Here is a 12,906-nt window from a genome sequence, read left to right as displayed (position 1 = left end):
CCTGCCCTCACTAAGCCGGCCGTCTCCACCCCCACCCGAGAAAATGGAGGCAGCTCTGTTGTGGGCGCCCAGCCTGGTGTGGTAGGCAGGAGCCAGGCGGGCGGGGAGCAGTCGGGCTTAGCCCCGCAAGTGGGGCTGGGCTGGGGTGATTCACAGAGCTCGCAGAGTTGGGCCGGTCCGGCGTGTTCCAGTCCATTTCTGTGCTGTCTCTGCTGGCTTACTTGGCCTTTGTTGTCTTGGGCCGCTCGCTTGTACCCGCAGCAGGGCTTGGGCGCTCTCAGGAGTCTTCTTTTGTGTCGGCCCTAAAACCTCGAACCTGTTGTTGCTTGTTTGTCATTGTAGGATCGTTGTTGAAAGAATTATTCGTTTTTTGTTGCTCTTGGAAATGCAATTAGTACTCTGGTATCACAGCGCACACTTCTCAGGATCGCGCTGTCTCCTGGCACGGCCGCTCCAGACCCGTCGCCATCTTGGAATCAATAAATACCAATTTTTAAATACCTGATCATCACACTTACATTCCTTTATTTCATTAAATTTATAAATTTATATTGTATACCTAATTTGTTAACAGGTACTGTGCTTCAGCCACCTGTGAAATATCTTATAATATAAGGAATAGTTCTTAGGTCTATATAATATGTGTATTTTCTGGGGAAGGACAGTAGTTTTCTTCAGATTTTCAATTGGGTCTGCTTGTACTTACTGTAAGTGAGATGTGCTGTGACGTGATATTTCAGTTACCTTTAACTCATCCACACAGTGCAACTACAGTTAACAAACAGCAAGTTGTCTTGTCCACCTAGATCTCATTTTGGTGAAGGTTGAATGTGGAAAGCATTGTATTGTTTTTGCTTCCTCAAAAGGATAAGATCTTACTTGTCATTAGTATATGTTCGGTACCCAAAATAATGTGGGGCACTATCCCACTTAACCCAGATGAGATCATACAGGGAGTTGAGTACTTAGATTTGAATGCCAAACTCTAAGAGAAACGTTACTATAGTAGAGTAAGGCTTGTAAGGAAAGAACCACAAAGGTGATGATTGAATGTACTGAAAATCATTTATCTAGCAGAAATTTAGGGAGATACATCTGTCTTCAAACATTTAAAGGAGTGATTTTTGGAATAATATGTTTCTCAAGGGCTGAGACAGGAACAGTGATTACAGAATTATTGAGAAGAAAACTGAGCTTGACAGAAGCAGGAACAATTTGCTTTTTCTGTATTATAGAGAGATGATTGTCTTAAGGCTGGTAGATACTTTCGAAAGCATTTTCTAATTAAACCTGTGAGTTTATGGAGTTTTTAAGGAGACATTAGTCTTTTTAGCAAGAAATTCCTTTAGAAACAGGAAAAGAGCAAGTAAAACAAATAGAATTTTGACTTTTTCATTTAATAGGCTGCACTTAGATATTTTACTTAACTAATGAATATTATTTTTTACTATTGAAATGAAAAGCCTGCATCTTCTGCTTAAAACAACTTCTTTAAAGTAATGTTATTTTCTTGGAGATCAGCTAGTGTTGGAAACATGTTTCTACCTCATCCTTAAAAGATGACTATATAACAAAAATTATGTAGTCTTTAGAATTTTGTGTTTTAAATCCAATAAGTCAGCCTTCTTAATGATCAATAAATATGGAAATATAACAGATCTTTGCAACGTAGAAATTGAATGAATCTTTTTCTAAAAATGGGAATCCATTAAAAAAGGGATAATTTTACATATTTGATCTTTTTTTTTTTTTTGTCCTTTTTGAGACCGGCCGCACCGCACTCAGCCAGTGAGCACACCGGCCATCCCTATATAGGATCCGAACCCACGGCGGGAGCACTGTTGCGCTCCCAGTGCCGCACTCTCCCAAGTGCGCACATATTTGATCTTCTATTGGGAATTTAATATCATAACATTACTATAATCTTAAAACTTCTACTGTCAAATAGCAATTTCCATTACTGCTTGTTGCGAAATTAACAATATAAGTAAGTATGAGATCAATAGATAGCAGTTAATTCATATATACAGAATTATATTTTAAGTTGAAACAAGACTTAGTATGTGATTTACAAAAGAATAAAAGTAGTTAAATTTCATTGAACCATATGAAATTGTCAACAATTGAGCATTTTGACCTACAAAAATGGTGGTGTTGTATGGTTTAACCAAGTATAATTTTGTATAAAAAAAAATTTTTTTTAATCTCCAGTGTCCCATTTGTTCCAGTTAATATTCAAAACAGAATTGCCACAAAAGAAAAGTATTTGTTATAGTTATTTCATCTATAATTTAGGTCTCAATGATAGAGGATAAAAGTACAGAAAAAATATTTTTTTACATCTGATCAAATAACATGTAATAAGTGATATTATTTAGCCTTGGGGATATGTCAAGAGAATTTCTTTAAGAATATTAAAGATAAGCAGGGAATATGAAAGCGACAAAGTGGTAGTATTTGTTTATTAATAATGAGAGAATTTGAGCAAGTAGAGGTCTCATATAGACCATACTACATCAGGTGTTTCTTCAGGATCAGAGAGACCCTACAAGAAGTGATTTTATACCAAGTCTACTAAGGAAGATAAAGTTTTATGCAGACTGTTGAGCAGCAACTTCGTAAAGAATATATATACACATATATGTTTAAGTGTATATATTTTTATATATGGCCAATATTCACATGAATAAGTTTTCAGCATTATTAATTCATCAGAGAATTCCCAATTAAAACCACAATGAGGTACCACTTTACTTCTACTAGAATGACTAAAATGAAAATGACTTACAATACCAAATGTTAGTAAGGATATGGACAAACTGGAATTCTTGGACCTTGCTGGTTGGGATGTAAAATGATACAACCACTCTGGGAAACAGTTTGGCAATTTCTTCAAATGTTAACAAACTGTTACCCCATAACCCATCAATTTTTTTCTTCCTTTCTTTCTTTCCTTCTGTCTGTCTTTCTGTTGCAGCTGGCTGGTATGGGGATCTGAACCCTTGACCTTGGTGTTAGAGCACTGTGCTCTAACCAATAACCCATCAGTTTAACTCCTAGGTATTTGTATTAGAGAAATGAAAACACATTTACAAAAAGTCTTGTATAAGAATATTCATAGCATCTTTATTCTGAACAATAGATACTACTAAGCAATAAAAAGAAATACCTATCACATTACATGGATTTGTCTCAAAATCCTTGTGTGTGAAAGAAGCCAAAAAATACATACTGCTTGATTCCATTTATTATAAATTCTGGAATTAACAAAACTAATAATCTATGGTTATAGTAATCAAAACTCTGATTTCTTCTTGCTTCAGTTGGGGAGAAGGATTGGGTAGGAGGAGACAAGAGGGAATTTTCTGTTAATATTCCTCATCTTGATAGTGGCGTGGATTACATGGTGTATGCATTTGTCAAAACTGATGAACTGAACACTTAACATATGTTCATTTCACAGTATGTAAACTGTACATCAATAAAAATACTTGAAAAATTGGTAATGGTTTGATAATCATTTTGAAAAGTTGAGTTCTAAATAGTGTTTACAGTTTTCATGTACTCATAATTACAAACTCTGTCAAGACATTTCTAAACCATATTCTGCTAATATAGCACAGTGATTAAAAAGATGGGCTCTGAAGTCTATCTGGAATTCATTTCTGTTAAATTGTGCTCACTGTGATCTTTGGCAAATTACCATAGCTCTGTGTGTCCTCAATGTCTTCATCTATAAAATGGGAGTGATTTAGTACCTATTTAATTGGGGGGGGTTATATTGGAATTATGTGAACTAATTCACGTAAAGCTCTTGGAGTAACACCTGGAACATAGTACTCGTTTACTAATGTTAACTTCTTATTAATAGTACTGCTGTTAGCAGGGAGACACAGATGGTGTAATGTGGACGTGTTGGTCTCTGTCATCTCGAGAGTGATGATGCAGGTGTGCTGGTTGGTGAGGCAGGACAGCCAGCACCAGTGAATCAAACTTCCACATTTGGAAGCAGTTGTGATTGAGCGTGGTTCAGAGACCAAGATCACTGATAAATGTTCTCAACAGCGAGCACAGTTGAAAGCAGAATGTAACAAGGGATATGTCAAGGTAAAGCAGGTAGGGGTCAATCCCACCAGCATTGATTCAGTCATAATTGGGAAGGACCAAGAGGTGAAACTGCAGCCTGACTAGGTTGTCCACATGGTGAATGAACTTTATCCATATATCATAGAGTTTGAGGAAGAGGCAAAGAGCCCAGGACGGGAAAAACATACAAGAAGAAAGAGGTAAGGCAACAGTGATTCTATAGAAAGGGATGCTGCCCAGGAAGCTGAGTCTGGGGCAGGGCTGGAAACTGGGAGCATCCCTAGCCAAACCTCTGTGCCCTCATAGGAGGGGGAGGGTGCATCTACCAAAAAGGAATCACTGAGCCATTGGAGTCAAGGCTTGAAGATTTCTATGCAGGACCCCAAAATGCAGGTTTACAAAGATGAACAGGTTATGGTGATTAAGGATAAATACCCTAAGGCCCATCACCACTGGCTTGGGCCTCCATTTCCAGTCTGAAGGCTGTGACCAGGAATACCTTGAACTCCTCAAGCATATGCACTCTCTGGGGGAAAGGGTGATTGCAGATTTTGCTGGGTCCAGCAAACTCCGCTTCCGATTGGGCTACCATGTCATTTACAGCATGACCCATGTGCACCTTCATGTGATCAGCAAGGATTTTGATTCTCCTTGCCTTAAAAACAAAAAGCATTGGGATTGAATTCTTTCAATACAGAATACTTACTAGAATCACAAGCTATTATCAAGATGGTACAAGAGACTGGCAGAGTGACTGTCTGAAATGGGATGTCTGAGCTCTTGAAGCTGCCCCTTTGTTGTCACAAGTGCCAGCAGTTGCTGCCTTCCATTCCTTAGTTGAAAGAGCATCTCAGGAAGCACTGGACAAAGTGATTCTGCAGAGCTGGAACTTCTGCCAGAAGTGTGGCCAATTCTTTGCAGCGAATTGCTGGCACCTGTGTGGGTTGCTTGCAGACTTCTAGTCATGCTCATTCAGACTCACTTAATGCAGGATGTAGAAGAAGAGGGCTGGTTATATATTTCTGTTCCTTACATTTATCACCCCCTCCCCAGAGGCATGTGGCACTCTTTCTTCAGAGCAGCTAGAGCAGTCTCTTGTTTATCCTGAAGGCACTGATAGGTCTTATTCTCTGATCTTAATCTGTTCTGTAATATTTTTCTTCCGTCCTTCATAGGGGGGCTTAATTTCTCCTATCTCTTCTGCTCCCTTCTACCTAAGATCACCTAAATGCTCCCTTCTCAGGAAGTCTGTCTCATTAGTTCTTCCCTGTGAGCAAGGAGGCTAGATGAGGGTGTAGAGGGTGGAATTTTTTCTAATATCAGGGGTTCCTGGCTGATGAGGAAACATTCAGCTCATGTTCATCACAGTTCAGCTGTCAGGTCTTGCTGGCCTGCTTGGATCTGTTGTTTGAAAATAAAATTTATTTGTTTGAAAAATAAATAGCACTGCTGTTGATATTACTAGTTAATTCCTCCCTTCAGTTTTCTTGGCCTACATAAAAAATAGTGTCACTTTCAGTTTTCTTTTTTGCCCACTCAGTAATTTGGAATTCATATGAAAAAGATGGAGTAATGTTGCTGAACTCTGGAATCATATATTTTAGATATTTTCAAAAGACTTGCTATTTTATACTGTGCTATGCTTTGTATATGTAAATACATGGTCTCATTTCTTAGGGAGTTTTCCTTGTGGAAGGAAGAGACAGGGAAATAGTCGATGGTAATATAGTGTCATGTGATCGGTGATGGAGGTCATCCCACAGTGCTGTGGAAGAACCAGACAGATACTTAGCCTATACGAGGCAGAAGATGATGTCTGTGCTTGACTTTATTTTTGTTTTGTCTGTTTTTGTTATTTTGTTTTTACTGAATTAGACTTTCAGTTCAATTCCTTCTGAAAGCTTTAGCACCTACCACTAACTCAAACTCTGAACAACCCTCAGAGTGGGAGAAATAATATTCAACAATATAATTGTTACAGTATGTTCCATTTCACCAAAATCTAGATATTAACTTAAGATACAGATAGGAAAATGAAAGCATTTAGAATCTGATTAAGTCAAAATCATTCAGTTTGTCCAAAACTAAACTTCTGACCTCTCCATTCCAACACATTTGTCTCATCTCAGATAATAGCAGCCATATCCTTTCAGTTGCTTGGGTCCAAAATCTTGGGGTATGTCCTTGACTCTCCTTTTTCTCTCACTTCACATCCACTCTATTAGCAAATCCAGTCAGCTCTCCATGAAGAATGTAATCAGTTTGAGCATTTCTTATCTCCTTCGTAGCTACATTCTTGTCCAAGCCACCACCACCATCTTCTTCTTCATTTTCTTTTTAATATGTACATACAATTTGGTGGGTTTTAGTATATTCAGAAGTTGTGCAGCCAGTACCGCTGTCTAACTCCAGGACATTTTCCTTAACCCAGAAAAAACCCTAGGGCCATTAGCAGTTATTCCTCATTCTCCCTTATCCCAGCCCTTGGCAACTACTAGTTTTCTTTCTGTTTCTATAATTTGCCTATTCTGGACACTTCATATATATAGAATTGTACAGTATGTGGCATTTTGTGTCTGAATTCTTTCTCCTTCTTATGGCTGAGTAATATTCTTTCGTATGGAGATACCAGGTTTTGCTTATCCATTCAGTGCTTGTCTTTGAAAGAGTAATTGGAGTTAGCCATGGGAAAAATATTCCAGGCTAAGAGAACAGAAGTCCAATCACCTGATATCCTAAAAGAGCATGGTATTTGGGAGGGATATAATCTGATTTAATAAGTATGAGAGAAGAAATTGTTTGGAGAAAAAGAAAGGGAGGGATGGCAAAACAACTGGATTGTTGTTTGGGTTTAAAGTCTACTCTAAAAGGTCCTGTAGACAGATAGTGTTAAGAAATTTGGATATGATATGAATATATGTATATTTATAAAAATTCCCTCTGACTAATTCAAATGTAGGATTTTTTTAAAAAATTATTTTCTCTAGCACATTAAGTCTTAATTGTTAGATCAAAATAGGAGAAACTCAAAGATGAGTAGTTTTGTTTTCATATAATAATGACTATATTAGGCTTCTGTTTAAACATAGTGATGAGGTTACAAGTCTCTTAGGGAGTTGTTCTTGAATGAATTTTACTGCTTTTGAAGTCTTTTGTTGCTTAGAGTAGTGCAAATAATTGAACCGGATTTTCTTAGCAGTGTCAATTTCTTTGTGTGTTTTGAAGCTTTTTAAAATAGGTGTAGTGAATAACTTCAATATACTTAGTTTCCAGCATGACTTCAAAAAGTAACAAATAGATTGAAGCATTTATTACATATGGAATTCTCAATGAAATGTGAGAAGTAATAATATTACACATAGAGCCTTATGTTATGAGCATGTTGGTATAATGTAATTAGGACTAAGACAGGATGTTTGCTAAAAATAAATTCATTTAAAGTCTCTGAGTCTTAACTTTCCCTCCTGTAAAATAGAGATAATCCCAGACAGGATTTTGAGAGAGCATATAGTCTAACTTAATAGTATTAGATAATTAAAGTTCTAGACTGTTCATTTTGTTGTGTGTGTTCATATGTATGAATGTGTGTGTTCATGTATATGAACATGAAGGTTCATTCCCGTTTAAAATAAATGGTTGTCATTTTAATTTCTGAAAGATGTCCATCAGTGGCCATTTTATTGCTTTCCTTAGGAGGCCAATTAACCATACTCTAGAGAGTCCAATCTTTTATAGAAAAGGAAGCTAAGGCCTAGTGGGGATATTTGAGTTGTCCAATGGCATATAGCCATCTAGTTTAGGAACAAAAATTCCATTCACTCATTAAATATTTTTTAGAACCTACTTAATAAGGCAGAGTCTAGCTGGCGTGGAGGTGGAAAAGGATAGGAGGATAGGACACATATGTGACATGACAAATTAGAAAACAAGTAATTTCATCTTAATCACATTGAATTAGAGGTACATACACAATGCTTTGAGAACATAGATGGGAGGATCATGATTCTGAGTAACTTAGTGTCAGATCTAGAAATATGTTTGCCAACTCTTAGTCCAAGCTTCCTTTTTATCTTTACCATTATACACTGCTTGTCTGAGCAGGAAAAATATCCAAGTGAGTTTTCTCATTCATAATAGCATTAAAGTTGACCATACTATGCCTCTACTTTTGCTAGTAAGAATATGGAATTTATAGAGTAAAATCTTATTTACTGGGGATTTTCTGGTATTGTTGAATCAAATTGAATTCTCTTCTTGTAGTTATAAACTATAATTTTTATATTAATATATATATATAATTTGGCAAAACAAAATCAACCTAAATTCTTATGTTTTTAAACTGTTATTAGAGCTGACTTTTTGTCATAATTATTTACAAAGTTCTAGATCATAATTTTATAACAATATTAAATGCTGTCTCCGAAGGTAGAAAAGTATTTATTTCCAAACAAATCAAGGACTTGAATCATTCTGTTCAAAAACAAATACTGGAGGGAAAAAATAAAAAATAAAAAAAACCCAAATACTGATCAAGTTTTACCTTGATTTTTATCTCCTTAGAGATTGCATAATACTTTTAAAAGTTATCAAACTTTGATTTTTTATTTAATTTTGTTTCTACTTTTCTTTTCAACCAAAGAGATTTGCATTGCCATTCTAATCAATACAGAGAATAATCTAAGATTCCTCTTTGGCAGATAGTATACTTTAATATATATTGTTTCTTAATACTTACTTTTAAATTTCAAGGTAATTAGGACTGGCTGTACCAGTGTTTTGTGTGTTCTTAATGTAGTTTTGTTTTTTACATTTTAATTTCCAGTGGGTACTATTCATAAAGTTCTTTAGAACAGAAGAAAGATTTTTATGCTGTCTCATTTTTTCTCTTGTTTAGAAATCGAAACGAATTGGCTGAGACTCTTGCACTTCTGAAAGCACAGATTGATCCTGTACTATTGAAAAACTCTAGCCAACAGGACAACTCTTCCCGGGAAAGTCCCAACTTAGAGGATGAGGAGACTAAAAAAGAGGAAGAAACACCTAAACAAGGTTTTCTTTGTGTGTTTTGTTTTGCTTTGTTTTGTAATTTCTTCTCTCTTCTACTCCTCTATCCCACTATATAATTCTGAATTTCTATCTCAATTTGAAAAATTAGGAGCCTTCTTTCCTATAAAAGGAGGGTTTTTTTGTTTTTCTTTTAATTTAAAGGGAAAGAGAGGCAAAAAAAAAAAAAAAAGTGGAATGCTTTGTTCTTTTACATAGAATATTTTTAAAATCTAAATAAAAATGTTCAGATCACCAAAACATCTTTTACTAATTCAAGAATAAGAAATTTAGTGAACTCTTTTATTGTGGCAAAATATTGTGGTTTTATTTGTAACTGTATAAAATTGTCCGTTTTAACTATATTTAAGTGTACAGTTCTGTGGCGTTAAGTACATTCACTTTGTTGTACAACCATCACTACCATTTTATCTCCAGAACTTCTTTCATCTTCCTCAACAGAAATTCCTGTTAAACACTAACTCCCCATTTTCCCTTCCTCCCAACCCCTGGTATCTACCATATTTTGCTTTTTGTCTCTATGAATTTGACTACTGTAGGAATCTCCTATTAGAGGAATTATATAATGTTTGTCCTTATGTGACTGGCTTATTTCACCTAGCATAACATCTTCAAGGTTCATCCATGTTGTAGCTTGTGTGAGAATTTCCTTCCTTTTTTAGGGTGAATAAATATTGTATACCACATTTTTTATCAGTTCATCTATCAGTGGACACTTGAGGTGCTTCCACTTTTTGGCTGTTGTGAATAATGCTACTGTGAACATGGGTGTAAAAATACCTTGAGTCCCTGCTTTCCCTTTTTTTAGGTATATTCCCAGAAGTGGAATTGCTATGTTTAATTTTTTGAGGAACTTCCATACTGTTTTCCACAGTAGCAGCATCATTTTACATTCCTACCAGCAGTGCCCAAGAACTCCAATTTCTTCATGTCCTCTCCACATTTGTTATTTTCTTTTTTTGATAATAGCCATCCTAATGGGTGTGAAGTGGTATCTCATTTAGTCATTAGTTCCTAATGATTAGTGATGCTCAGCATCTTTTCAAGTGCTTATTGGCCATTTGTATATCTTCTTTGGAAAAATGTTTATTCAAGTCCTTTGTCTGTTTTTTAGATTTTCTCTCTTTTTTTTTTTTGGCAGCTGGTGGTACAGTGAATCAGTCCCTTGATCTTGGTGTTATAGGGCCACACTCTAACCAACTGAAATAACCTGTCAGCCCCTGTCTATTTTGTAGTTGGGTGGTTTTTTTGTTGCATTTTTAATATTCTTATGTGATAATTTTCCTTATTAAACTTGATTTCTGATTGAATCGTCTAATTTGCTTAACTAGGCAAATCACATCCTAACTTCTCTAGAAGGAAAGTAACCAACTGAAATTTTGGCTAACATCTTTTTAGTTAATATTTGTTATTTATAATAAACTTTTTAATGATGGGAAGGAATTTGGTTTTCTTAGTGCATTTCACTGTTAGTATGCCCCTACTCTTTTGATTGGTACCTAAAAACATTTATTCTTACTTCGATGCTTTAAGGGAACTATTCATAAAGCATCCCATGTCTGCAAGCATTACTTAAAAACAAGTAATTATGCCTTGCCATGTGGGATATAATGTTCCTACATATTTAGCATTGCTTTTAGCAAAAATCCTGATTATTACCCTCCTGTCACCATTGTTAATATTATTTCAGATATCTGTGGTGGTTTTATTTGTAAGCCAGATTTCTGATTTGAAAAATTCTCTTCTATGGGTTAAAATTAAATATGTAGACTGCTTCAGTAAAGCATAATAATTTTGAAGTTGTCTGGAACTTTTCTCAGACTTTTTAGTAGCATTCCCTAAGGATTAGTTCTGGAATTAGACTTAATAGTATTTGTTCATTTGGTCATTTAGTTTGGTCATTCATTCATGTATTTGCTTATTCCCATACACAATTAAAATCAAATAAGAAACTTGAGAGAATGTGAATTGGAAACAAAGGTCAGGATAATAGAAATTTACAAGGCAGTTATTCCAATTAAGAGATCTTAAGTTTGATCTTGAAGGGAGATTTATTGTGTAGTTTAAAGTAGAAAGAAAAACAAAGCAAACTATTTTTTCATCGAAGTAAGGATCTTCCTATTATTCTAAAATTTCTTTGTGGGCCTCATGGTAGAGGAGGGGGAGTTTCAACAACAGCAGCAGCTAACATTTATTGGGCACATCCTGTTGTCTTTGCAGTCTACCAAATACTGCATATGGATTTTCATTTCATCCTCATAGCAACTCTTTGAGGTAACTACTATTATTATTATTTCAGTTTTACAGATGAAATTGGGACATTTATAAACTTGCCCCAGGTCATATACTTAATAAATTATGAGAACCTGGATTTGAACCCTGATTCTTCTAAAGTCTGTGCTCTTTAACAGAGTGATCTAGAATAGTACTTCTCAAACTTTAACATACATGTTGTTCACCTGGGGATCTTTTTAAAATACAGAAGCTGATGGAGTAGGTATTGAGTGGGACTGCTGTTTGGCCATTTTAACAAGGACCTACGTGATGCTGATGCTGCTGGTCAGAGGACCACACTTTGAGGAGTATGGTACAGAGGCAGTCATTGCTTATATTCTGAAACAAGTACACCAAAGACTTACATGCAACTGTTTCTGAAAACGTTTCTCAATGAATGCTGATGTTATACTTCTCAACACAACTAAGAAAATGGGCAGTGGGGAGGACATCTTTTGAAAAAGTAGAGGAAGAGGAATAGGACATTTTAATCCTCTGTTTTTTTCCCTTTTCTTTTAAATAGTGCTTTTCTGTTTCTCTTGCTTTAACAACAAAATGTTATTATTCATTCATTCATCCGTCCATTAAACACATACTTATTGTGCACCTTCTGTGTGCTAAGATAGTTTTAGGCATGGGAATTCAGTAAACAAAGCAGACTAAAATTCTTGCTCTTGTGCAGCTTACACAATAGTGGATAAAATAGCTAAGACATATACCATTTACCATGTGTTAATTCTGTTCTAAGTGCTATACATATATTAAGTCATATACTTGTAATCTTCACAACAACCCTTTTAGGTAGGTATTATATTATTCTTATATTATTATTTCCTTTTTTTCAGATGAGGGAAGTGAAATGAAGAGTGATTTAAATAACTTTCCCAAGGTCACACAGCCTGTTAGTGGTAGACCAAATATTCAAACCGAGGTAGTTTGTATCCAGAGTCCCTGGGTACTTTTGATTCTGCACTTACACATAATTTGTAGTAGACAGTTTCATTCAGCTTCCAAAGCCCCAGCTCTTATCCCATACTTTCAGGTGTTGTTATTGTAGTCTGTTCCATGGCAAGCCCAAAGAAATGTGATTTTGGTTTGTCATTTTATTACTCTCAGATATAAACATTGCCCTTGGGTGGGGTTAGGGGTGGGGTGAGGTGGGAAGGAGTAGGTAGTCCTGGAGAATGGCTAATGTAATTACAGTGGTAAAGCAAAATGTGACAAAAGTTAAAAATTTTATGGTTGGATATTTGGAAATGAGGCAGCAAGAAGGAAAAAAAGGCACTGGAGAAAGAATAAAACAGTCACTCTTATTCTTAAAGCTAAAATAGATTATTTTTTTAATCATTAGTTAAATTGCTATGCCTTGTATCTAACCTCAGTAAGGTAATTTTTTTGTTTCTTTTTGTATAGGTGCTGCCAAGGAGAAATGTATTACATATAAAAGTGAGCAAAAAATCCAAAAATGGCAGCAAGTGGCCT

The 12,906-nt window shown here is 35.6% G+C and overlaps 1 protein-coding gene and 1 pseudogene across 1 annotated transcript in view; both read left to right on the top strand.

Moving 5' to 3' along the window:
• RSF1 (remodeling and spacing factor 1) overlaps window positions 1-12,906 on the top strand; it is a 161,787-nt gene that overhangs the window by 88,398 nt on the left and 60,483 nt on the right. Inside the window, exon 5 of the mRNA XM_008565953.1 lies at window positions 8,981-9,135. Within this exon, the coding sequence (XP_008564175.1) occupies window positions 8,981-9,135 (155 nt within the window). The remainder of the gene's footprint in view (window positions 1-8,980; window positions 9,136-12,906) is intronic.
• Window positions 3,910-4,959, top strand: LOC103585063 (annotated as a pseudogene).

This window comes from Galeopterus variegatus, unplaced genomic scaffold (genome assembly GCF_000696425.1).
Source record: "Galeopterus variegatus unplaced genomic scaffold, G_variegatus-3.0.2 Scaffold15, whole genome shotgun sequence".
NCBI classification, from domain to species: domain Eukaryota; kingdom Metazoa; phylum Chordata; class Mammalia; order Dermoptera; family Cynocephalidae; genus Galeopterus; species Galeopterus variegatus.
The sequence above is the reverse complement of the archived record's forward strand: the minus strand, read 5'-3'. Positions and strand labels throughout refer to the sequence as shown.